This window comes from Lissotriton helveticus, chromosome 3_1 (assembly GCF_964261635.1).
Source record: "Lissotriton helveticus chromosome 3_1, aLisHel1.1, whole genome shotgun sequence".
Classification (NCBI taxonomy): Eukaryota; Metazoa; Chordata; class Amphibia; order Caudata; family Salamandridae; genus Lissotriton; species Lissotriton helveticus.
Genome location: NC_136061.1, coordinates 284,949,778 through 284,974,439, shown reverse-complemented (window position 1 = coordinate 284,974,439; position 24,662 = coordinate 284,949,778). Strand labels below are relative to the sequence as shown.

General features: G+C 48.5%; 1 protein-coding gene across 3 annotated transcripts in view; it reads right to left on the bottom strand.

The window, feature by feature from the left end:
- The window catches only part of TBX4 (T-box transcription factor 4), a 758,647-nt gene that overhangs the window by 336,498 nt on the left and 397,487 nt on the right, over positions 1-24,662 (bottom strand). For all 3 annotated transcript variants that reach the window (XM_078679815.1, XM_078679816.1, XM_078679814.1), the window contains exon 3: positions 4,747-4,841. In XM_078679815.1, coding sequence (XP_078535941.1) covers positions 4,747-4,841 — 95 coding nt within the window. The remainder of the gene's footprint in view (positions 1-4,746; positions 4,842-24,662) is intronic.

Below are 24,662 nucleotides of genomic sequence, written 5' to 3'. Positions count from 1 at the left end.
TGCGGGATACTCTTGAGCCCTCATGAAACATCCAGCCTTACGGAGCCGGTAAGGGGCTCGTACACAAATTAGAGAGTTTGACTTTAGCCCGGGCATTAGGTAGGATAACAATCATTTGCAATGACATAGGATCGCATTTGTTAAAGTTAGAGCTGTTGGCATTGAAAATGACTATGCTTTTTACTTTTGCATTTTTATTTGCAACAATAAATAGACTCCTCAAACGCAAAGGTACCCATTAATAATCAACCTATACGCAATAATACAGAGCAGGCTATCCGGGAATTAGAACAGCACTGGACTGTAGTTTGGCCGCACAGCTTACATTCCTGTATGCTAACAAGGGACTGTGTATTAGCTTGGGTTGTTGTTTGTGCTGTGGTGTAGAGGGTTAAATTCACTTCCACGATCCATTTCGCACCTGACATAAAATGTTCGCCTACTACTAGGCATAATTACAAGATATCTCTCATCTGATCATGACACCCCTAAGTGCAGTGGTTTAGGTTTAAGAGAAAGACAGGCAAGAGTGAAAAAAATAGGGTTTGGGGATGAAAGCTCAAAATTATATATATATATATATATATATATATATATATATATATATATATATATATATATATATATATATATATATATATATATATATAGCTGTAGGGATAAAGGCGGGCAGTAATTGCAACATGCCACAGATGAGGGTGATATGGCGTCTACTAATTAAGAACAAATGTACAGCCACAAAGAGAGAGGGTAGGGGTGGTTGCGCCTGAGCTCTCCCTGTGGGTGGGGGAGGGGTCAGGAAAGAAGGAGACGTGTGTTTTATTTCAGTGCAAGGTAGAGAGAACGCAGCCTCTTGATACAAGTCCAGCTAAAAGCACACATTCGTTCTGAGGCATTAAATAATGAAGCAGAGAAAGCAGGGGAGTGGGGGGGACACGGGAGGGGGGAGGGAATGGAGGAGGAAAGAGAGATGGAGATAGAAACAACGAGAAGTGTGGGGGTGGGCTGGAGGGCGAAGGGAACATGTAAGACTGGAGGGGGTGAGGGAGGGGGTATAGGGACAGAGAGGGTAGAACGGGAGGAGGAGGGGGAAGGAGAAACTACAGAGGAGTGGGGAGATAAAGAACAGGTGGAGGGAGTTGAGGGCAACCACAGAGGGAGAAAAGGAGGAAAGAGGAAGAGAGGAGATGTAGCAGTAACAGAGTTAAGGAGTAGTTCCGTGCGTCGGTGCGGTGGGTACCTAAGTTAGAGAGGAGAAAGAGGGAGGCACCACAAGAGTCTAGAGTTATGGAGAGTGAGGGCGAGAGTTAGATGGGAATGCAAGACAGATCCACGAAGTGTGAGGGTGCAGCTCAGATGACCACAGTGGGTCAGCAAGTGGACAGCTTTCTCCCTGCAGGTGCTGAATAATGGAGGTGCTGCGACATGCAAGCCTTTATTTAACTTTACATTTACCTGCTGGAGTGACTGGAGCTTCCTGCGGGAGCAAGCTGTGGGGGCAGCACGCTCATCTGCAGCAGGCAAGAAAGCCTTGGTTGGCACTGAGAGGAGTAGGAGCAACGGAAACATGGTGTTCTAGGGGCTTCTTTTCATCCAACCTTCCATGGTGCCAACTGGACCAGGAGGCGAGAAAGAAACAGAGCTTTTCCACCCAGGCCTTCTTGGCTGCAGCTTGCCCTGCGAGGAGGGGCGGTGAAAGTTTACGCCCAGCCTTCTTTTGTGTTGCAACTGCCCAAAACCCCTAAAATGGAGCAGGGGAGGGAGCGGGTTCCAACCTGTGCCTTCAATAAACTTCCAGGCTAACAGTCGCAGCGGCCGGACCCAGGGTTCTGATCATCCACAGCACGAAGGCTCCAACCCAAACATCGCCCAACTGCATGCAAAGGCACATTTTGCGCAACTCACATATTGTAAGGAGCTACAAATGCACACCAACGCGGGACCATTCTCACGGGGCAGCTTATGGACATCCGAAAGGTCACCGAAGAGAAGCACCTGGGAGAGAAACACAGCGTTGGGTAAGAAACGACGAAACAGAAGATACACTACAATCCGATTATATCTAAACAACTTTGAGTGGTGTTTTTTTGAAGCAGCCCGTGATGTTGCTGCCAGACTATGTGCCAAGAGATGTCACAAGATAATCTCGGGGTCGTTTTGGCGCAGCAGCTCCTTGGGCTTTTCTGCAACGAGCAATAGGCGCTAATGTGATTCTGCGCACATGGTGATGGTGCAGTGAGGTTGTGTGAGGGCTCACAGCTGCCTGTGTCGTTCAGGGCTTCCCTGGAGAGGGAGAGTAGACACAGCTGGGGGATGTTGTCATCTCATTGCCCACGGCCTCAGCAGCTCTCCCGCGGACGGGAGTGCAGGATGCACAGCACCGCGAAGACTCTCCGACCGCCAACCCCAACTAGGCTTTCATCAAGTGCGTGTGTAGTTACACTCCAGTTTGGGACAGATGCCGCATCTGAGAGCTGGGGAGGCACTGCGAATTGCCCAGGATCACACAATCCTCTCGAATGTGGGCGACCAGGAGAACTCTGGTTTCAGGCTGGTGTCTGGTGACAGGAGCGCAGCGGCCATGCTGCATTTCCAGACACATAGCTTCAACCATAAAGGGAATGCAAATTAACAAAAGACGGCTGATTCTTGTGTAAGCCTTCCTCTTGTAACAGGAAATGGCATAGAACGCAGTGGGCTGAGATAAAAAAAAAAGCACGGAATGGAAACGAGTGCAAATGCTTGTTTTTTACAGGGCTTGCTAAAAAGGAAACCTCCGGCGCTTTATTAATCATAGTCCTACGGGGGCTGAACAGGCTGCTAATCAATCTCTCAAGGCAAGGAGAGCTTCGAACCCAGAGGAGTTAATTTCCACATGCCTTCTCTCATTGAATCGCTACATAGGCTCCATTGTCACATCCAGGCAGCAAGAAGCAGAGATGTGCCCGCTCGTGGGAAACAAAGCAACTCATATCACGCTGATGGTAGTTGCACAATGAAGAGGGAGCGCTTCCTTGCTTTTAAGGCAACCATGTCTCGCACGGAGGCAAACTGAACCACCGCCATGTTTGGACAGGCGCCACTGTAACAGAATGTAACAAACAAACAAGAAAAGGAAAACAAAAGCATTACCTGAAATAGGTCATGTCCATGTTTACAGAAAATAACTGTTCCCACTACCTGCACAAGTGCTGAGGGGAACAAAGAGTGCCTATGAAATGAATTACTGAAAACCGTGACTTCAAGAAACGGTTCACATCTCTTTCCTTCTTTCATTTATTTGCTTCCCTGTGAAACGGACCCAAAAAAGAACAAGCCTGCAAGTGGTGCATGCGCGCACGCCACAGCGAGACATCTGGTTTCAATTATGGCGCCCGTGTCTGGGCACGATAATTGAAACCACATGGCGGCTGTGCGGGTAACCGACACCAATAGGCCATGGGGGGAACAATGCGCCTGCCTTTGGCCAATTGCGTGCTGTCTTTGTTAAAAAGACGCACGCAAAGGCCAATAGCCTGGGGCAAAGTAAAAGCACACACGCAGCGTGTGCAAGCATCTGAAGCGACTTCTGAAAGCTAGTACATGATACTTCGCCAGAACAGCGCATGAGCGCTGTTACAGGCTCGACCTAAAAAGGGGAGGTCTTTAAAATGGGCACGTCCAAAGAAGCATAACTATGTATCCTTTACAGGTGGCGTGGTTTATTTAATTAAAGGCATGGCCTAAACACATGAACTCGAATTATGTGTTTGATACCACCTGCCACCTGGCCAGCATTAGTGAGCCTATATATGTCTTCTGTTATTGCATCTACACTTATCACACAACAATGAACACATAAACTTAAAACCAGCCAGACCTCTTTGATTAGCCAATGCTTGTTAACAATGTGTAATTTTCAATATCAAATGCACGAGCAATAAAAATGATATTGTTTTGAATATCTGGAATTTAATATGTTTCAATTCTGACAAAATGAGATGCTGAACAATTGTGAAAATATGGGATTGTGAATTAAATATATCCTTCTACTTCTTTGATGTATTTTTACACTCTTACTCTGTATGTACTTATTTTCGTCTTCTCCATGTTGCCATCCCTTCTCTAGCAAACACACACACACTCTTCCCGCCGGTACTGAATTTTCTGTGTCCCTCCTTCACACTCTTTCCCATAGAACCACAATTACAATTGGCACATATTTGACCACCACCCTGTGCTCGAGACTACGGACTAGCAGAGAGGTAGCCTGAACATAGTTATGAGCCAGTGACAGGCAGTGTGAGAAACCACAGCTCTTAATTAATCTCACCAGTTGCAGAAGCCAGAATGCAACAACGGTCAAACGTAATGTCATTTCAGTTAATAAAAACCATAATATAATGTATATTGTTTTATTTGTACAATATTTGAATAATATATTTGCAATATATTATGGTTTTGATTAACTGAAATAAAATTACCTTTCACCAGAATGCAACACCAAAATTATTCAAACTTGAAACGTAAGCAATGTACAAGATTACATTGTAAAACTATTTTTGGTTAAATTTCATAACAATTAATCAGAATTACATAAAATTTCACATAATACTCTTGCCTTGCTAAATTTCTTAGAATTTCGGGGCGTATTGAAAACTTTGCTGAGGCCTATTCAAAACCAACATAGTTTAGAGAACAGAACAACAGCAGAAAGAAAGAAAGAAGGAGTCAGCAAAAAAGATAACACAAGATATTTCCACCAACCTGCCCGCTTTGGTGATGATCATTTCTGTGCCTGCTTCATGAAACTTCTTCCATAGTTCTTTCTCGTGAAGGTACACTTTGATGTTTTCTATGGTCTACGGAAAGAGAGAGAAAGGGGGCATGAAGTTCATAATGTGCGTTTTAATCTTGACCATGCACTATGAACAGGACAAACATAGAAAGTGCTATATAAATACCGATACAATACACTAGCACGCTGGCAGGTAATACCGATTGACGCAGACTATGGAAAAATGCACTAGCCACGGTTTTGTAGAAACTGGGGCTAGTCCAGTAAGTACACTAATCCATTTATACATGATAATTGAAACAACAACAACAAGCATTTACAATGCAACGGTTTCGCCTTTGCCAAAGTTAGAGCTATTGGCCTTGTAAATGACAATATTTTTATTTATGTGTTGGTTTTGAAAACAGATAAATAAATGGCATTGTCATTTACATTGCCAACAGCTTAATCTCTTGCAAATGTAAGACCTATTGTACCCTACTGGATTTCACTGAAGAAATTCAGAGTCTGGTCTGCAGGTGTCACGTGACAGATGCCCAATTGACAGCTGAGGGGGTTAAATCGTGCTGGGGTGGCACATTAAGGCAACGCTTGCTGAAAGCACTACACTACCCTACTGGAGTGTCAGTCTTTTTGGACATGATCCACTCACTCATCTTGAAACAGGAAGCTCGCCACCAGTTCCACAAAAAATACCGTCATTAAATCTTTCCTTTTTAAGGGTTGGACATTTCAGTTGGCGTCTGCTCTCAGTCACGCTCGTCTTGTCGCCCATTGTCAATCACGCGCCTCTCTGTGCCTGGCTGTCAAGTGCCGGCGCCATCCTAGTGCGCATCTTCAGTCAGCCACGGTGTGCTAGCCAACCGAACTGCATTATGGGATGGCATGGTGGGTTAAAGAACCTGTTTTACAAACATGTGTCCGTGCTTGTGAGGAGGTAGTGCACCTGTTGAGGGAGAGAGAGTGTGTTTGCATATGTGCGTGCATGCATGTGTGTGTGTGAATAAGCACTTCCAAGATTTAGTGGGACTAGAGTTTTTATCTACAAATCATTGTTTTCAGCTGTGTTCTAATGGAATCAAAGCAACACTACACCCCCCATAATGCATAGTGTGATCACATAAAAGTACAGAACTGGAAAGAGTGTCCATAATGACCAGCAAGACCCTAAGAAGGATGTGCTTCAGTCTCCAGTGCCACGGGCGAGTGGAAACACACACTGTGCTGGTGGAGAAGTAGAAGAAGTACAAGTGTCCATAGAAGAGAAGTAGAGGGGATGCACTCTCCATTCCCTATGCACTCTCCACTCCCTATGCACTCTCCACTCTCCACTCCGTATGCACTATCCACTCCCTATGCACTCTCCACTCCCTACGCACTCTCCACTCTCCACTCCCTACGCACTCTCCACTCTCCACTCCCTACGCACTCTCCACTCTTCACTCCCTACGCACTCTCCACTCTCCACTCCCTACGCACTCTCCACTCTCCACTCCCTATGCACTCTCCACTCTTCACTCCCTATGCACTCTCCACTCCCTATGCACTCTCCACTCCCTATGCACTCTCCACTCCCTATGCACTCTCCACTCCCTATGCACTCTCCACTCCCTGTGCACTCTCCACTCTCCACTCCCTATGCACTCTCCACTCTCCACTCCCTATGCACTCTCCACTCTCCACTCCCTATGCACTCTCCACTCTCCACTCCCTATGCACTCTCCACTCTCCACTCCCTATGCACTCTGCACTCTCCACTCCCTATGCACTCTGCACTCTCCACTCCCTATGCACTCTGCACTCTCCACTCCCTATGCACTCTCCACTCCCTATGCACTCTCCACTCTCCACTCCCTATGCACTCTCCACTCCCTATGCACTCTCCACTCCCTATGCACTCTCCACTCCCTATGCACTCTCCACTCCCTATGCACTCTCCACTCCCTATGCACTTTCCACTCCCTATGCACTCTCCACTCCCTATGCACTCTCCACTCCCTATGCACTCTCCACTCCCTATGCACTCTCCACTCCCAATGCACTCTGCACTCTCCACTCCCTATGCACTCTGCACTCTCCACTCCCTATGCACTCTGCACTCTCCACTCCCTATGCACTCTCCACTCCCTATGCACTCTCCACTCCCTATGTACTCTCCACTCCCTATGCACTCTGCACTCTCCACTCCCTATGCACTCTGCACTCCCTATGCACTCTGCACTCCCTATGCACTCTGCACTCTCCACTCCCTATGCACTCTCCACTCTGCACTCTCCACTCTCTATGCACTCTGCACTCCCTATGTACTCTCCACTCTTCACTCTCTATGCACTCTGCACTCCCTATGCACTCTCCACTCTCCACTCCCTATGCACTCTCCACTCCCTATGCACTCTCCACTCTCTATGCACTCTCCACTCTCTATGCACTCTCCACTCCCTATGCACTCTCCACTCCCTATGCACTCTGCACTCTCCACTCCCTATGCACTCTCCATGCACTCTGCACTCCCTATGCACTCTCCACTCTGCACTCTCTATGCACTCTGCACTCCCTATGCACTCTCCACTCTGCACTCTCTATGCACTCTGCACTCCCTATGTACTCTCAACTCTTCACTCTCTATGCACTCTGCACTCCCTATGCACTCTCCACTCTCCACTCCCTATGCACTCTCCACTCTCCACTCCCTATGCACTCTCCACTCTCTATGCACTCTGCACTCCCTATGCACTCTGCACTCCCTATGCACTCTCCACTCCCTATGCACTATGCACTCTCCACTCTGCACTCCCTATGCACTCTCCACTCCCTATGCACTCTCCACTCCCCACTCTGCACTCCCTATGCACTCTCCACTCCCTATGCACTCTCCACTCTCCACTCCCTATGCACTCTCCACTCCCTCGAGCTGCACTCCCTATGCACTCTCCACTCCCTATGCACTCTCCACTCCCTATGCACTCTCCACTCCCTATGCACTCTCCACTCCCTATGCACTCTCCACTCCCTATGCACTCTCCACTCCCTATGCACTCTCCACTCCCTATGCACTATGCACTCTCCACTCTCCACTCCCTATGCACTCTCCACTCCCTCGAGCTGCACTCCCTATGCACTCTCCCCTCCCTATGCACTCTCCACTCCCCACTCTCCACTCCCCACTCTCCACTCCCTATGCACTCTCCACTCCCTCGAGCTGCACTCCCTATGCACTCTCCACTCCCTATGCACTCTCCACTCCCCACTCTCCACTCCCCACTCTGCACTCCCTATGCACTCTCCACTCCCCACTCTGCACTCCCTATGCACTCTCCACTCCCTATGCACTCTCCACTCTCCACTCCCTATGCACTCTCCACTTCCTCGAGCTGCACTCCCTATGCACTCTCCACTCCCTATGCACTCTCCACTCCCTATGCACTCTCCACTCCCTATGCACTCTCCACTCCCTATGCACTCTCCACTCCCTATGCACTCTCCACTCCCTATACACTCTCCACTCCCTATACACTCTCCACTCCCTATACACTCTCCACTCTGCACTCCCTATGCACTCTCCACTCTGCACTCCCTATGCACTCTCCACTCTCTATGCACTCTCCACTACCTATGCACTCTCCACTCCCCACTCTCTATGCACTCTCCACTCCCTATGCACTCTCCACTCTCCACTCCCTATGCACTCTCCACTCCCTCGAGCTGCACTCCCTATGCACTCTCCCCTCCCTATGCACTCTCCACTCCCTATGCACTCTCCCCTCCCTATGCACTCTGCACTCCCTATGCACTCTCCACTCCCTATGCACTCTCCACTCCCTATGCACTCTCCACTCCCTATGCACTCTGCACTCTCCACTCCCTATGCACTCTGCACTCCCTATGCACTCTGCACTCCCTATGCACTCTGCACTCTCCACTCCCTATGCACTCTCCACTCCCTATGCACTCTCCACTCTCCACTCCCTATGCACTCTCCACTCTGCACTCCCTATGCACTCTCTATGCACTCTGCACTCTCCACTCCCTATGCACTCTCCACTCCCTATGCACTATGCACTCTCCACTCTGCACTCCCTATGCACTCTCCACTCCCTATGCACTCTCCACTCCCCACTCTGCACTCCCTATGCACTCTCCACTCCCTATGCACTCTCCACTCTCCACTCCCTATGCACTCTCCACTCCCTCGAGCTGCACTCCCTATGCACTCTCCACTCCCTATGCACTCTCCACTCCCTATGCACTCTCCACTCCCTATGCACTCTCCACTCCCTATGCACTCTCCACTCCCTATGCACTCTCCACTCCCTATGCACTATGCACTCTCCACTCTGCACTCCCCACTCCCCACTCTGCACTCCCTATGCACTCTCCACTCCCCACTCTGCACTCCCTATGCACTCTCCACTCCCTATGCACTCTCCACTCTCCACTCCCTATGCACTCTCCACTCCCTCGAGCTGCACTCCCTATGCACTCTCCACTCCCTATGCACTCTCCACTCCCTATGCACTCTCCACTCCCTATGCACTCTCCACTCCCTATGCACTCTCCACTCCCTATGCACTCTCCACTCCCTATGCACTCTGCACTCCCTATGCACTCTCCACTCTGCACTCCCTATGCACTCTCCACTCTGCACTCCCTATGCACTCTCCACTCTGCACTCCCTATGCACTCTCCACTACCTATGCACTCTCCACTCCCCACTCTGCACTCCCTATGCACTCTCCACTCTCCACTCCCTATGCACTCTCCACTCCCTCGAGCTGCACTCCCTATGCACTCTCCACTCCCTATGCACTCTCCCCTCCCTATGCACTCTCCCCTCCCTATGCACTCTCCACTCCCTATGCACTCTCCACTCCCTATGCACTCTGCACTCCCTATGCACTCTGCACTCCCTATGCACTCTGCACTCTCCACTCCCTATGCACTCTGCACTCCCTATGCACTCTCCACGCTCCACTCCCTATGCACTCTCCACTCTGCACTCCCTATGCACTCTGCACTCCCTATGCACTCTGCACTCCCTATGCACTCTGCACTCTCCACTCCCTATGCACTCTCCACTCCCTATGCACTCTCCACTCTCCACTCCCTATGCACTCTCCACTCCCTCGAGCTGCACTCCCCACTCCCTATGCACTCTCCACTCCCTATGCACTCTGCACTCCCTATGCACTCTCCACTCTCCACTCCCTATGCACTCTCCACTCCCTATGCACTCTCCACTCCCTATGCACTCTCCACTCCCTATGCACTCTCCCCTCCCTATGCACTCTCCCCTCCCTATGCACTCTCCACTCCCTATGCACTCTCCACTCCCTATGCACTCTGCACTCCCTATGCACTCTGCACTCCCTATGCACTCTGCACTCTCCACTCCCTATGCACTCTGCACTCCCTATGCACTCTCCACGCTCCACTCCCTATGCACTCTCCACTCTGCACTCCCTATGCACTCTGCACTCCCTATGCACTCTGCACTCCCTATGCACTCTGCACTCTCCACTCCCTATGCACTCTCCACTCCCTATGCACTCTCCACTCTCCACTCCCTATGCACTCTCCACTCCCTCGAGCTGCACTCCCCACTCCCTATGCACTCTCCACTCCCTATGCACTCTGCACTCCCTATGCACTCTCCACTCTCCACTCCCTATGCACTCTCCACTCCCTATGCACTCTCCACTCCCTATGCACTCTCCACTCCCTATGCACTCTCCACTCCCTATGCACTCTCCACTCCCTATGCACTCTCCACTCCCTATGCACTCTCCACTCTGCACTCCCTATGCACTCTCCACTCCCTATGCACTCTGCACTCTCCACTCCCTATGCACTCTGCACTCTCCACTCCCTATGCACTCTGCACTCCCTATGCACTCTGCACTCTGCACTCCCTACTCCCTATGCACTCTGCACTCCCTATGCACTCTCCACTCCCTATGCACTCTGCACTCTCCACTCCCTATGCACTCTGCACTCTCCACTCCCTATGCACTCTGCACTATGCACTCTGCACTCTCCACTCCCTATGCACTCTGCACTCCCTATGCACTCTGCACTCCCTATGCACTCTGCACTCCCTATGCACTCCCTATGCACTCTGCACTCCCTATGCACTCTGCACTCCCTATGCACTCTGCACTCTCCACTCCCTATGCACTCTCCACTCCCTATGCACTCTGCACTCTCCACTCCCTATGCACTCTCCACTCTGCACTCCCTATGCACTCTGCACTCCCTATGCACTCTGCACTCTCCACTCCCTATGCACTCTCCACTCCCTATGCACTCTGCACTCCCTATGCACTCTGCACTCCCTATGCACTCTCCACTCCCTATGCACTCTCCACTCCCTATGCACTCTGCACTCTCCACTCCCTATGCACTCTGCACTCTCCACTCCCTATGCACTCTCCACTCCCTATGCACTCTGCACTCTCCACTCTCCACTCCCTATGCACTCTCCACTCCCTATGCACTCTGCACTCTGCACTCTCCACTCCCTATGCACTCTCCACTCCCTATGCACTCTGCACTCTCCACTCTCCACTCCCTATGCACTCTCCACTCCCTATGCACTCTCCACTCTCCACTCCCTATGCACTCTCCACTCCCTATGCACTCTCCACTCTCCACTCCCTATGCACTCTCCACTCCCTATGCACTCTCCACTCCCTATGCACTCTCCACTCCCTATGCACTCTCCACTCCCTATGCACTCTCCACTCCCTATGCACTCTCCACTCTGCACTCCCTATGCACTCTCCACTCTGCACTCTCCACTCCCTATGCACTCTCCACTCCCCACTCTGCACTCCCTATGCACTCTCCACTCCCTATGCACTCTCCACTCTCCACTCCCTATGCACTCTCCACTCCCTCGAGCTGCACTCCCTATGCACTCTCCCTTCCCTATGCACTCTCCACTCCCTATGCACTCTCCACTCCCTATGCACTCTCCACTCCCTATGCACTCTCCACTCCCTATGCACTCTCCACTCCACTCCCTATGCACTCTGCACTCCCTATGCACTCTTCACTCTCTATGCACTCTTCACTCCCTATGCACTCTTCACTCCCTATGCACTCTTCACTCTCCACTCCCTATGCACTCTGCACTCTCCACTCCCTATGCACTCTGCACTCCCTATGCACTCTGCACTCTCCACTCCCTATGCACTCTGCACTCCCTATGCACTCTGCACTCTCCACTCTCCACTCCCTATGCACTCTCCACTCCCTATGCACTCTGCACTCTCCACTCCCTATGCACTCTCCACTCCCTATGCACTCTGCACTCTCCACTCCCTATGCACTCTCCACTCCCTATGCACTCTCCACTCCCTATGCACTCTCCACTCCCTATGCACTCTCCACTCCCTATGCACTCTCCACTCTGCACTCCCTATGCACTCTCCACTCTGCACTCTCCACTCCCTATGCACTCTCCACTCCCCACTCTGCACTCCCTATGCACTCTCCACTCCCTATGCACTCTCCACTCTCCACTCCCTATGCACTCTCCACTCCCTCGAGCTGCACTCCCTATGCACTCTCCCCTCCCTATGCACTCTCCACTCCCTATGCACTCTCCACTCCCTATGCACTCTCCACTCCCTATGCACTCTCCACTCCACTCCCTATGCACTCTGCACTCCCTATGCACTCTTCACTCTCTATGCACTCTTCACTCCCTATGCACTCTTCACTCCCTATGCACTCTTCACTCCCTATGCACTCTTCACTCTCCACTCCCTATGCACTCTTCACTCTCCACTCCCTATGCACTCTTCACTCTCTATGCACTCTTCACTCCCTATGCACTCTTCACTCCCTATGCACTCTTCACTCCCTATGCACTCTTCACTCCCTATGCACTCTGCACTCTCCACCCCCTATGCACTCTCCACTCTCCACCCCTATGCACTCTCCACTCTCCACCCCCTATGCACTCTCCACTCTCCACTCCCTATGCACTCTCCACTCTGCACTCCCTATGCACTCCCTATGCACTCTCCACTCTGCACTCCCTATGCACTCCCTATGCACTCTCCACTCTCCACTCTGCACTCCCTATGCACTCTGCACTCCCCACTCTGCACTCCCTATGCACTCTGCACTCTCCACTCCCTATGCACTCTGCACTCCCTATGCACTCTGCACTCCCTATGCACTCTGCACTCCCTATGCACTCTCCACTCCCTATGCACTCTCCACTCCCTATGCACTCTCCACTCTCCATGCACTCTGCACTCCCTATACACTCTCTATGCACTCTCCACTCTGCACTCTCCATGCACTCTGCACTCCCTATGCACTCTCCACTCTCCACTCTCCACTCCCTAGGCACTCTCCACTCCCTATGCACTCTCCACTCCCTATGCACTCTCCACTCCCTATGCACTCTCCACTCCCTATCCACTCTGCACTCCCTATCCACTCTGCACTCCCTATCCACTCTGCACTCCCTATCCACTCTGCACTCCCTATCCACTCTGCACTCCCTACCCATTTGCTGTTAATCACCTTTGCAGCACGTACTTTATGGCCTCTGATGCTCTTCAGCGCTTTGCAGTGCGGTTAGGATATGAAGCGCTATATAAATTCAACTGTAATGCATTACGAAAAATGCCAAACCATGAAAAAACTCCCTGTTGCAAATCTTATGAGCAGTTTTACAAGTGTCTCACGAGGGGCACGAGATGCTTAGCCCATACGAGTCTATTTAGGCCGTTTGGGTACTGGACACCCGCAGTTTTAAGGACATTATTAAAACGTACTGTAAAGTCGAACTGAAAGAATGAAAAGTTATGCATGCTGCAACAAAGGGGATCAGCCGAGCAATTTCACATCAGACAAACCACTGCGGAGTCCTCACTACCAATAAAGGGGCAAAAACTACTTTTAGCGCCCATGCACTTGATGAACAGCCAGATCGTGGCCTGTGTCTTCATCATGTATTTTTAACCAACGTACACTGAATTCACGTGCTCCACCACTAAAAAACAAGCACTCACCTGGGCTTCCTCGCATGGAATGACCAAAACAAACACAGAAGGAAAAAAACGAAACTCCGCCCACCGCCGCGATGACGACATCGCAGAGGCGGAGAGGGAAAAAATCGCGGGAACGCCCCCGAATCTGGTCCGGCCTTGACGGACAGATCCGGCTCCCAATGGCTAGCCTCCATTTATGGAGCTAGCTAATGGGAGGTGGGGGACGTTCCGATAGCCAATATGGTAAACAAAAGATTTCACCTGCGCGAACTGCTTGCGCAGACCGCCAGGTCGAAACCTAAAAAACCTTATGCCTAGGTCCCCAGGTCCATCTAGTCTTCCAGTATCACTTTCTGTTGCAACTCTGTAGAATATACTGGCACCGGTGCAGTCTTTGCATTGAAGCTGGGAGTACCCCTCTTATGCCTTTTTGAGTTTTGTGGCCAGTTTGTCCTTACCCCTCGTGTAGGAAGGAGGTTCAATTCAATTCCCACTCTTTCTGTGAACTTACTCACAATAATTCCAACATCCCTCATGGAAAAGATCATACCTTTCAAGAGCCACACTGGCCACACCTCTTCTAAAATATCAAAATATCTACAGGGGAAATCAAGAAGGGCTCCGGTGCTTTCCCGTGCACGCCAAGTAGACAAACTAGTCCCCAACAGTTTTTAAGGAGTGTCATTTGATTAGGAGAAATAGCGCCTTTAGAGTTTGCATTGGTTTATGATCATATGATTTCTGCGGTGCAAAAGGTGAGGGAAAACACCCTGTACCCTCAAACAATTGGTCCCTAGGGCCAATATTTTTAACAGTTCTTATTCTATGCACATGCTCAATATTACATGTGAAGTTACAATTAGTAGATATGACAATGCATCAATAAAAGAGTAGAAGAGTTCTTGTGATTTTCTTGTTTCTCTTTAATCCAAACAGCGCCCAGCCAACAAAAGGGGGAGACCCCATGACTTTTTCAGGGATGTATGACTCTTCAAGTTCTAAGTTCAGGGTCCTCTCTGCTGGTCATACTTCCGACCCGGCTCGTCAAATAATCACAACACGATCCAAATCCACAATAATGTTCATAGAGTACGGTAATGGTCCCACCTTAAATAAGGTTCGGTATATCCAACCAGGGTGTTCAATCAATCACAACACGATTGAAATCCACACAATTGTTCCTAGGGTACGCTAATGACCCCACCTTAAGTACAGTTCAGCATCCCCTTGCGAGTGCGGAGGCTATCCCAAAAGTTCAAGTCCCACTTACACCACAATCTGGTCCTTCCCTTAGATAGTACGCTCGATCGAAGTGAACGTCCCGGGTTCGCGTTCTGAACCGGAAACCGAACGCGAACCAAGGATGTTCACTTCACTTCACTTTTTGCAAGAACCAGTGCTATCTATAGAGAAGATTATAGTACGGATAATCTCTTGATGTCCTGAGTACTCCCCTAATGCCTCGCCTCAATAAGCTAAGGCTTTCTAGGTACGCCCATCTAAAGCTTGACTTTAGTTGTTAAATCTTCGGTGCGAACAATTAAACTTACTTCTGTTGGCCCAAATCTTTAGTACACATCTATGCCATTTAAGCTACGGATTAGGTTTTCATTTCACACATAAAACATTCATGTTACTAGCCAGTTTTTATAATTCCTCATGATTCTATTGGCCAGATCTTTGGTGTGCCTATAAATCATTGACCATATTGTCTAACTCTTCAGCGTTCCCCTAATCAATTACCTTAATGACCGATAGGTTCTTATTTACAGCACAAGCTTGCTACCTGTAGCTGCATAGATTATAATGGGCCATTGCTCCTCATAGTTTCATGACGTGTACTATGTACTTAAGTTCTTTCAACTTTTGGCTGTATCATTCCATGTGTACTTAGACCCTTCACTTCATGAACAGTAGCCCCACCCACTTCATTTAATCCCGGCCCCCTGATAAACCTCTGTAAAAAGATTGTTGTGCAGAGATTTTCATTTTTGTCAACATGTTGGAAAATGGCGGAAGGGTTGCTCGGAGGAGTTATTTTCTGTCTCTATAAGACTACTTGACCCCAAAAAACCTTTATTTTGACACTAAAATCAAGTATATAGGTCTCATGCTTCCTGAAATATTACATCATCACTGCAACACATCCGCCATTTTTTAAAATCTCGTCCAGAAAAATGTCTACCCAATGCTAAATTACTTCTCTAATGATACAAAAATACAAATCAAAAATGAAATCTCTGGAAACAATTTTTTGCGAAGGTATATCAAAGGGCCAGGACTAATTAATGCATTGGTAAATGGTCATCAGCTTGCCACATCATACAGTAATCGGTGCATTGCTTTCTCCAACTCTACAGCTCTGTGGTGGTCATCAAGGATCTGGACAGTGGATTCTTCTAGATGCATATGCCAAAGCTAAGACAGCTATCTTATGAACATAATATAGATTTAACATGTGGCCTTCAATATATGATAAAGAAACAATTGATGGACGGAGTGCTGGAGAATGCAAACATTCACCCTCAGTCACAAGGATCAGTCTTGACCCTGTCCCTTGTGGGAACAGTTCAGCCCGAAATGCCAAGCCAGGTCCTCCCTGAACCGGAAACAAGAATCCTGGGACCGGTTTCAGGGCATTACCCTTCTCAGCCAGGTTAGCTTGAATCCAGTGGTGAAGTGAGCCGAGACCCACGTCCAGGCATAACCTTCCAACTTAGGGCGGAATTTGCAAAAGAAACAATTGATGGACAGAATGCTGGACATGTAAACATTCACCCCCAGTCACAAGGATATGGGTTAAATCCATCATTATTTTGATCACCACACCACCCCGGTTTGGACCCAGCCATATGCAAATCAGTCTTGACTCTGTCCCTTGTGGGAACAGTCCAGCCCGAACTGCCAAGCCCGGTCCTCCCTGGACCGGAAACAAGCATCCTGGGGCCGGTTTCAGAGCATCACCCTTCATCAGCCAGTCAAGCTTGAATCAAGTGGTGTGGTGAGCACGGGACCAACTTCTGGGCATACCCTTCCCACTTAGGGTGAAATATGTAAAAGAAACAATTGATTGACGGAATGCTGGACAATGAAAACATTCACCCCTAGTCACAAGAATCTGGGTCAAATCCATCATTCTTTTGCTCACCACACCACCCCAGTTTGGACCCAGCCATATGCAAATCAGTTTTGACCCTGTCCCTTGTGAGAACAGTCCAGCCCAAACTGCTATAAATGTGGAAAAAAGTTTTTATGTCTGGCTCTCTGACGTGCATTGTACTTGAAGATTAAGTGTTTTGTGCAGTATCGAGAAAAGTTTACGTTGAGTCGTACATTTTGTCATACAACAAACAGGTGACTCTACATACGACTTGGTGTTCTGCAGTGCAAAGTGGGCTGTGACCTATTCCTCACGATGTTTCTTTGTGCAGTAGAATGTGCCTTGTACTGTTTGCAATGCACTCGCGAAAGAAGTTCACATCAATACTATGCTATGTGCGGGTAGGTTAACCTTGCACTTTGGAGGGGTGGCTAGTATTGTATAATATGCATGCTTCCTTGACTGGTTCTCTGTGTCCGGTAGCACAGAAGTGGGTTTCATTTGCACATATGCGTATAATTTGCAGGCAGAGAAGCTTTAAGGCATGCACAAAGTTGTCTCTGGCCCATTTCCACACACCACTCTCCCCCCTCTTTAATAGGGTCATCTCGTTAACCTTTCAGGACACCCCCACTCTGTCTAGAGTTAAAAAATAAAAATTATTTCTTGGGGGGGTGGGGCAGGCTGTTCAGCTAGTCAAGCCCCTGCCTGAGCAACAGTGTAAAAGAAATACCTATTTTATTCTGGTTTGATTCAGCAAGTACTCTCACTTTTCAAAGCGCCTAGGCTCAGGCTTGCTGCATTGGCCTTTAACTTTAGTCAGCATGTGACACTTACTATGCAGTAAAAATTGGCACGGTGTGGTCTCTCCGTGAGTGCATCTTCCTTTTGGACCTGCTGCTAGGTAGTGTGTTCTCCTTGCTACTGACTCTGAATATGTGTAGCTCATAGCACGGGCAGCGCAGTAAACAAAAGCAACCATCACCACAAACCCAAATGGCTCTGACAGACTAGCTACAGAGTAACAACATAGATTGTGGGTGGAAGGCTTGGTCGGACCGCTAGTCTTTCTGCTTTCCTGGCAGGTAGGTCATGTGTTAATGTGCAGTGCAATGTTCTATGCTCTCTCTCTTTGATTGCACCATCCTCGTCAGGGCACTGCCAGTTTGGTGGGATCACAGCCTACCATCACCTGGCACAGAGTCTCTGCTTCTCACAGAGCAGGGACCGGAGTGCAATAAACAAAAACAAAAAAGGCCCTCTCCTTATGGACAGGCCCAAAAGGTGAGGCACCAGTCCACAGAACCACATGCAGCTGGCTTGTTCAGGCTGATCATCTTTCTGGTGTTTGCTAGCCAGAGAGAAACTGTTTGCTCCAGGGTTGGACCCAGATATAGCCTAACCAAAGAAGACGGTTGTTAAGGAGCCCGTTAAAGTGAATGAGATGAAAATGGATACAAAATTCAGAGCTGTTCTCAGAAGCGGGCCCCAAATTATGTGTGGCCTTGGCCCTCAAAAATATTTAAGATGCCCGTTTGCAGGGAGGGATGTATGATGGTACAACGTGGTACATAACACCGCAGTACCATCACAACGCAGCTTTTACAACGCAAGTCGTTACCACGACTTGCGCTGTAGGGTGCTGGACTTAGGAATAGTATGATTTACTATTCGAACTCCAGCCTACGTACAGTAGGGAAGGTGTTGGAATAGTAAATCACACTATTCCTTAGTCTAGAGCGCCCTCCAGCGCAATAAAATCCGCGTTGTAATGGTACTGCGGTGTTATGACTGCGTCGTAATGGTTGTTTACCGCAGGGAGGTTTGGCTTGCATGCTGAACGTAAGAGATGTGTGTTGAATAGCAGTTTATGGTATACAATTCACAGGTGGCTTTGACTTGTGTGCAGCTCAAAGGATTAGGACTCAATCCTTAGCAGCACATGCGAGTGATTGGCTTTTGCTTTATGCTGAACACTCTTCAGGTGGGATTGACGTAAAACCTATACTGTAAAATGCACAGAATGATTTAATTTGCTGTGCGTTTGACTATGGGGTTTCCTTTGTCCTTATGCTGCACAGTTAGCAGGCAGGTTTGACTTGAACTCTACCCAGGACGGTAAACAACCATTACAACGCGGTCATACATCGCATGCCATTACAAAGCGGTCCTTACAACGCATATGCCATTATAACGTAAAATTGTACCATGCATATGCCTGCTTAATGCATGCCTTTACAACGAATTTCGTTGGAAAGGCATAAATAGTAGAGGCATATGCATTTTAAATGTAAGTGTTAAGTCTTTGTATATACGGGTGTCTATGGGTTTTTAGGGTGGGTATGGGTTTTTGGGTGGCAAGGGCAATTTTAGGGTTGCTGCTAACTGAGCCCTGAGGCGGAAAGCCGGGGCATTAGGCCATTGTTTTATGAATTTGCTGCTCGACCCGTTGTTATTTGCATTATTTGCACTGTTGGTTTTTTTAATTGATTTTAAAAGCTGCTGCACTTTTTGGGGCACTTCTTAACCCACCTGGACCCTCTCAGCTGTCCCCGCAGCCGATTTGGGGCTGACGTGGGACGCTGATAGGAAAGACGCCATTTTGGGTGAGGCGATGGGTTGCGGACCAGTTGGTTCTTCCATCCGGCCCTCTTTCCACCTGACCCCTCCTCCTCCCGTCCACCCTTTCTCAGTATTTATGGCAATGATTTCCCGTCCGCGTAGCGGGCGGGCGGGCGCAGCGGGCGCACCAGCGGCGCGCCAAAGTCCGCGCCCAAACGGGCCAGGGGCCATACCCCCTGGCCTAATGGCCAAGCCATCCCCTAGACTTACCTACAGCGCCAGCTCATTGCGAGCTTACAGGCCCCACCGCCATGCAGACTGTTCCACGTTCAGCTTAACTAGTAAGTCCTCGCAGTCTTGCTCTAACTGCTCTCTGTCACTCGAGGTTCCTCAACTTTGTCATGGCTGTACTCCTCAACCGCCGATCATCCCAAAAACAGTATATAACTTTTTCAGCATGAACTGTTGTTCCGTACCAAAGCACAGACGTGAGATCTTTGACCTCCTAAACGATGAACAACCGGACGCCCTCTTTGTCACGGAGTCGTGGCTTCATGACGGCTCTGGCCCGGACATCGCTGAAGCACTCCCGGCTAACTACGCTATGGTCAGGTGTGATAGGGTGGCCAAAGTTGGTGGGGGCATCGCTATTATTTTTTAAAACGTATATCAATGCCTTTTAGACCGTATTAATTTACAAAATTGTGAAGCCGAGTCTTTTAGACGTGTCCTTCATCCCAAAATTTCCCTAAATGGCATCCTAATCTACCGGCCACCGGGGCCAGCCAACGACTGGGTCTCTCACCTGTCTGAGCTTATTGCCTCCGTGCTGCCGAATTCTAGTACTCTAGTTGTGGGTGATTTTAATATTCATTTGGACGACCTTAGCAATAGTGTAGCTAGAATCCTGATTACTGACCTCCATGCGATGAACGTCATTTTACATAATCATGGTTCCACACACAAAGGTGGACATCTCTTAGACCCCATTTTCTCCAATCTGCCAGACCTACAATGCCTTCCGGCTTTGCCCGTCCTTTGGTCAGATCACTATTTAGTCAACTTCAGGATCTCGCCCTTGACTACCTCAGCCCCGCACAGAGGCAACAACGTGGAAAGGAGAAGGGCATGGAGGAAATTGGACATCGGCTCCTTGAATAAAGCTCTTGCCTCCCATCTCCCTATGGATTTGTCCACATCAGCTGATGCGGAAACTTCTGCGATGCTGATGGACTCCTGGCTAAAAAAACGCTATTGATTCCGTCCTCCCCGCTTTTCTAAAGCAGGACGCACCTCGCAAGATGCCAGCCCCTTGGTACACCGAGGTATTAAACGTTGAGAAGTCCCGGTGCAAGAAGCTTGAGCGCATTTGGCGCAAAGATTATTCTAAGCAGGCAGCTCTGGCCTTCAGACATGCCTTAAAATCTTACCACAAAGCGTGTGCCTCTACTAGGGCTAGCTTTGTGACGAAGTCCAATACAGATGCCATTGACAAATCCAAAGTCCTGTTCGGCCTAGTGAAAAATCTCGCAGGCTCTTCCACATCAGCAAAAACTCCTCCTTTGACAAATAGGAAATGCGATGAAATTGCCCAGTTCTTCATAAGTAAGGTGGAGAAGATCCATCAGGACATCTCCACCTGTAATCCCAACAACAAGTCTATAGCTCAACCCACTCCAGTAGAGGATGCACCCCGGCCCGCGACCTCTATTCTCCATCCGCTTCTAACTTGGCCTGTACTTCACGAAATGCTCTGCAATATAAAATCTGGCTCCCCTTTGGATCCCCTCCCTATCTCTGTACTTAGGGCGCTCGATCCCCCGCAATTGTCTACAATCTGTTCCACTTTGAATCTATCACTAAAGACTGCCACGGTTCCGGCCATCTGGAACCATGCAATGGTTACGCCACTTTTGAAAAAGCCAACTGCTGACCCGGAGCTTCTTGCCAACTACCGCCCCATTTCACTGTTACCTGCTTTTACCAAGGTCCTCGAGCGTCATATCCACCTTCATCTCACTCAGTTTGTGAGCTCCAACAACTTACTTCATCCCTCGCAGTCTGGTTTCCGGCCTGGTTTCTCGACGAAGACCACACTCCTGGGCGTCACAGAGAATCTGCGATCCCTGCTTGACAAAGGTGAAACGGCCGCGCTGATATTACTTGATCTCAGCGCGGCATTCGACACTATCTCACACAAAATCTTTCTAGACGCCTTAGCCACCATGGGCGTAGAAGGATCGGCTTTGGACTGGCTGGCCTCTTTTCTTTCTAAGCGCACCTTTCAAATTTTCTCCCATTCCGCCACCTCCAATACCTATTCACAGTCCCATGGTGTCCCTCAGGGTTCTATTCTCAGTCCCCTACTTTTTAATCTTTATGTCACCCCTCTGGCTCACATAGCTGATAGCGTCGGTCTTACGCTATTCACATATGCCGACGACTCCCAGGTCATCTTTTCACTTACCAACTCTGACAAGGCCTCCTCCTCCCTCCTTCAGCTTGGACTTCGAGAAATAGCAAAATGGATGAATCACAATCTTCTCAAGCTGAATGGCGAGAAGACGGAGGTCCTTGTCCTAGAACATAAGCCTAACCTGTGGACTTCGAGACACTGGCCGGCAAATCTGGGTCCTCTTCCCGTACCAGTGGAGCAGGTACGAAATTTGGGCGTAGCCATTGACAGGGACCTGACAATGCAATGTCAAGTCAGTAAAGTATCAGCCACATGTTTCACCATTATACGTTGGCTTAGAAAGATCCTGTGGATGCTGCCTGATGACACAAGGAGGACGGTGGTGGGTGCCTTGGTCACCTCTCGGTTGGACTATGGCAACATACTCTACCTGGGGGTGGCCAAGGCTGTCACCCGACGCCTGCAGCTGGTACAAGATGCTGCAGCGCGTCTTCTTAGCGGTTGCCGTAAAACTGACCACATATCCCACCGCCTCCGCAATCTTCACTGGTTCAAGGTGGAAAACCGGGTGAAGTTTAAGGCTCTCACCTATATGCACAAAATCAGGCACAAGACGGCACCTAGTTATTTACAGACCCTGGTAAAATCCTATTCCCCCTCCCGTTTCCTCCGCTCTTCCTCCCAATTGCTCTTCTCTGTGCCCAGGGTCAAGCTCTCCAGAATGGGAGGTCGTTCCTTTGCCTATTTGGGGCCTAAGTTATGGAACTCTCTTCCTTTGGCCATTCGGTCTGAGGACAGCCTTATTTGCTTTCGTTAAGACCTGGCTTTTCGATCAATAACTATTTGGCCTATTATTCTTTGTTAGCTGCATTATCTCAGCGCCGGGAGACCCTTACGGGTAGCTGTCGCGCTCTATAATCCCAAATAATAAAAAATAAAATAAATAGGGTTGGCATGAGTTTTTGGGTGGAAAATTTATTTTTAGGGTGGGTATGAGTTTTTGGGTGGCAAGGATATTTTTAGGGTTTAGGATGGGTATGGGTATTGAGTGGCCAGATTAATTTTAGGGTTTAGGGTGGGTATGGGCTTTTGGGTGGCAAGATTAATTTTAGGGTGGGTATGGGTTGAGGGGTAGTGGGGTTTAATGGAAATTTTATATGTATATACAGAGGGCTGCTGTCGGGGGTGCATTGACTGTGTTGGTGCGTCTCCTGAGAGCTTCTTTGCCTCTGCTCCAGCGTCAGTAATATGGAGCGGGCGCAAAGGCAAAGGGATTACCTCATTTGCATGAGACCACGTCCCCCATGCAAATGAGGGAATGACCTTTTGAGGAAGCTCTGTATGTGCGCCAGCACTTTCAGTATTACAGTCCGCAGCCCCTTCTGTAATACAAAAGTGTCAGGGGGGAGTACAAAGCAGCCGCAAACGCCCATTGCGCCCTCAGGGGTCTTGTGTAATGCTGCCCCTAGAGTCCATCTCAATTTGTTTTTGCCTTTGCAATGGGATCTTTCTCTACATGTTTACCACGATTAGCCTTTCTTAGTTTTTTGTTTTGTACTTTCTCTGAAAATTCAGTGCTTTACGCCCTTTCATTATGTCTTATGCGCTGCTTTGATGTCTTTTCACAGCTTTTGTAGGTGTGAATGCATTTGATCACATTTACGTAATACACACCACACTAAGAAGCAACAGAGCGCATTACATATTTTTAAAATGCTTTCCTGCAGTCTGCTTAACGACGTCTAGCTTAAATTTTTTCATTTTCCATTTTGTATCAAAATTAACATGGCCTATTTATGTACGTATTTATTATTTGTAAAAAAAAAGTAAACATCACAGTGATAATGGACAAATCTTGTCTGCAATTTCTTTTTGTTAATTTTTAAAGTAAAGCTATTTGTATTGTAATGTAAATATTTTGATCCCAAACCCCGTACCACTACTATGACCCCAAAAATAACCCTTCTTCACTCTTCCCTCCTCTACCCCTCCTTGCATCATACCTCTTTCACTATTTAGATCTCCCAAATAAGTCTTTCTAAACCCTTTCCCCTGACGCTTTCCACTCCACCTCCCTTTTACTCATTCCAAACCCCCTCCTACTGCAATGAACTCCCTTCCACCCCCACAAAACAGGGAGGGGGAATACAAAATAAAAAAACTTCCTAGACCCTTCCCTCTTGTATCCCCCACTATTCCTTTTCATTCCAAATAACAGACTAACATGTCCACTGCTCAAATGAATTTCTTATTTCTCTATACTAATTACCCACAAACACTGCCTGGGTTCCGGAGTAGCGTGTTACCTGTCAAAAAACTCTTCAACACGTCATCAGGGAGAACAAGCGCTATTCAAATCCAACCCCTTCCCTCTTCCATTCCTCCACTATCCTTTCAATCCAAATAATAGACTAACATGTCTACCGCTCAAATTAATTTCATATTTCCCTAGACTAATTCACCACTAATCTTGTTTGGGTTCCGGAGTAGTGTGCTACTCGCTGAAAATGCGCTTTGACGCCTCATCAGGGATAGCAAGCGCTACATAAATGCAAACATTTCCCTCTTCTATCCTCCACTATCCTTCTCAATCCAAATAACATACTAACATATCCGCTGCTCAAATTAATTTTATATTCCACTATACTAATTCACCACTAATCGTGTTGGATTCAAGAGTAGCGTGCAACTCGCTGACAAAGCACTTCGACGCCTCATCAGGGGCAGTAAGCGCTATATAAATGGAATTATAATACAATACTTCTAAATGCGTTACACTTGTTCCCTTGTTTAGAC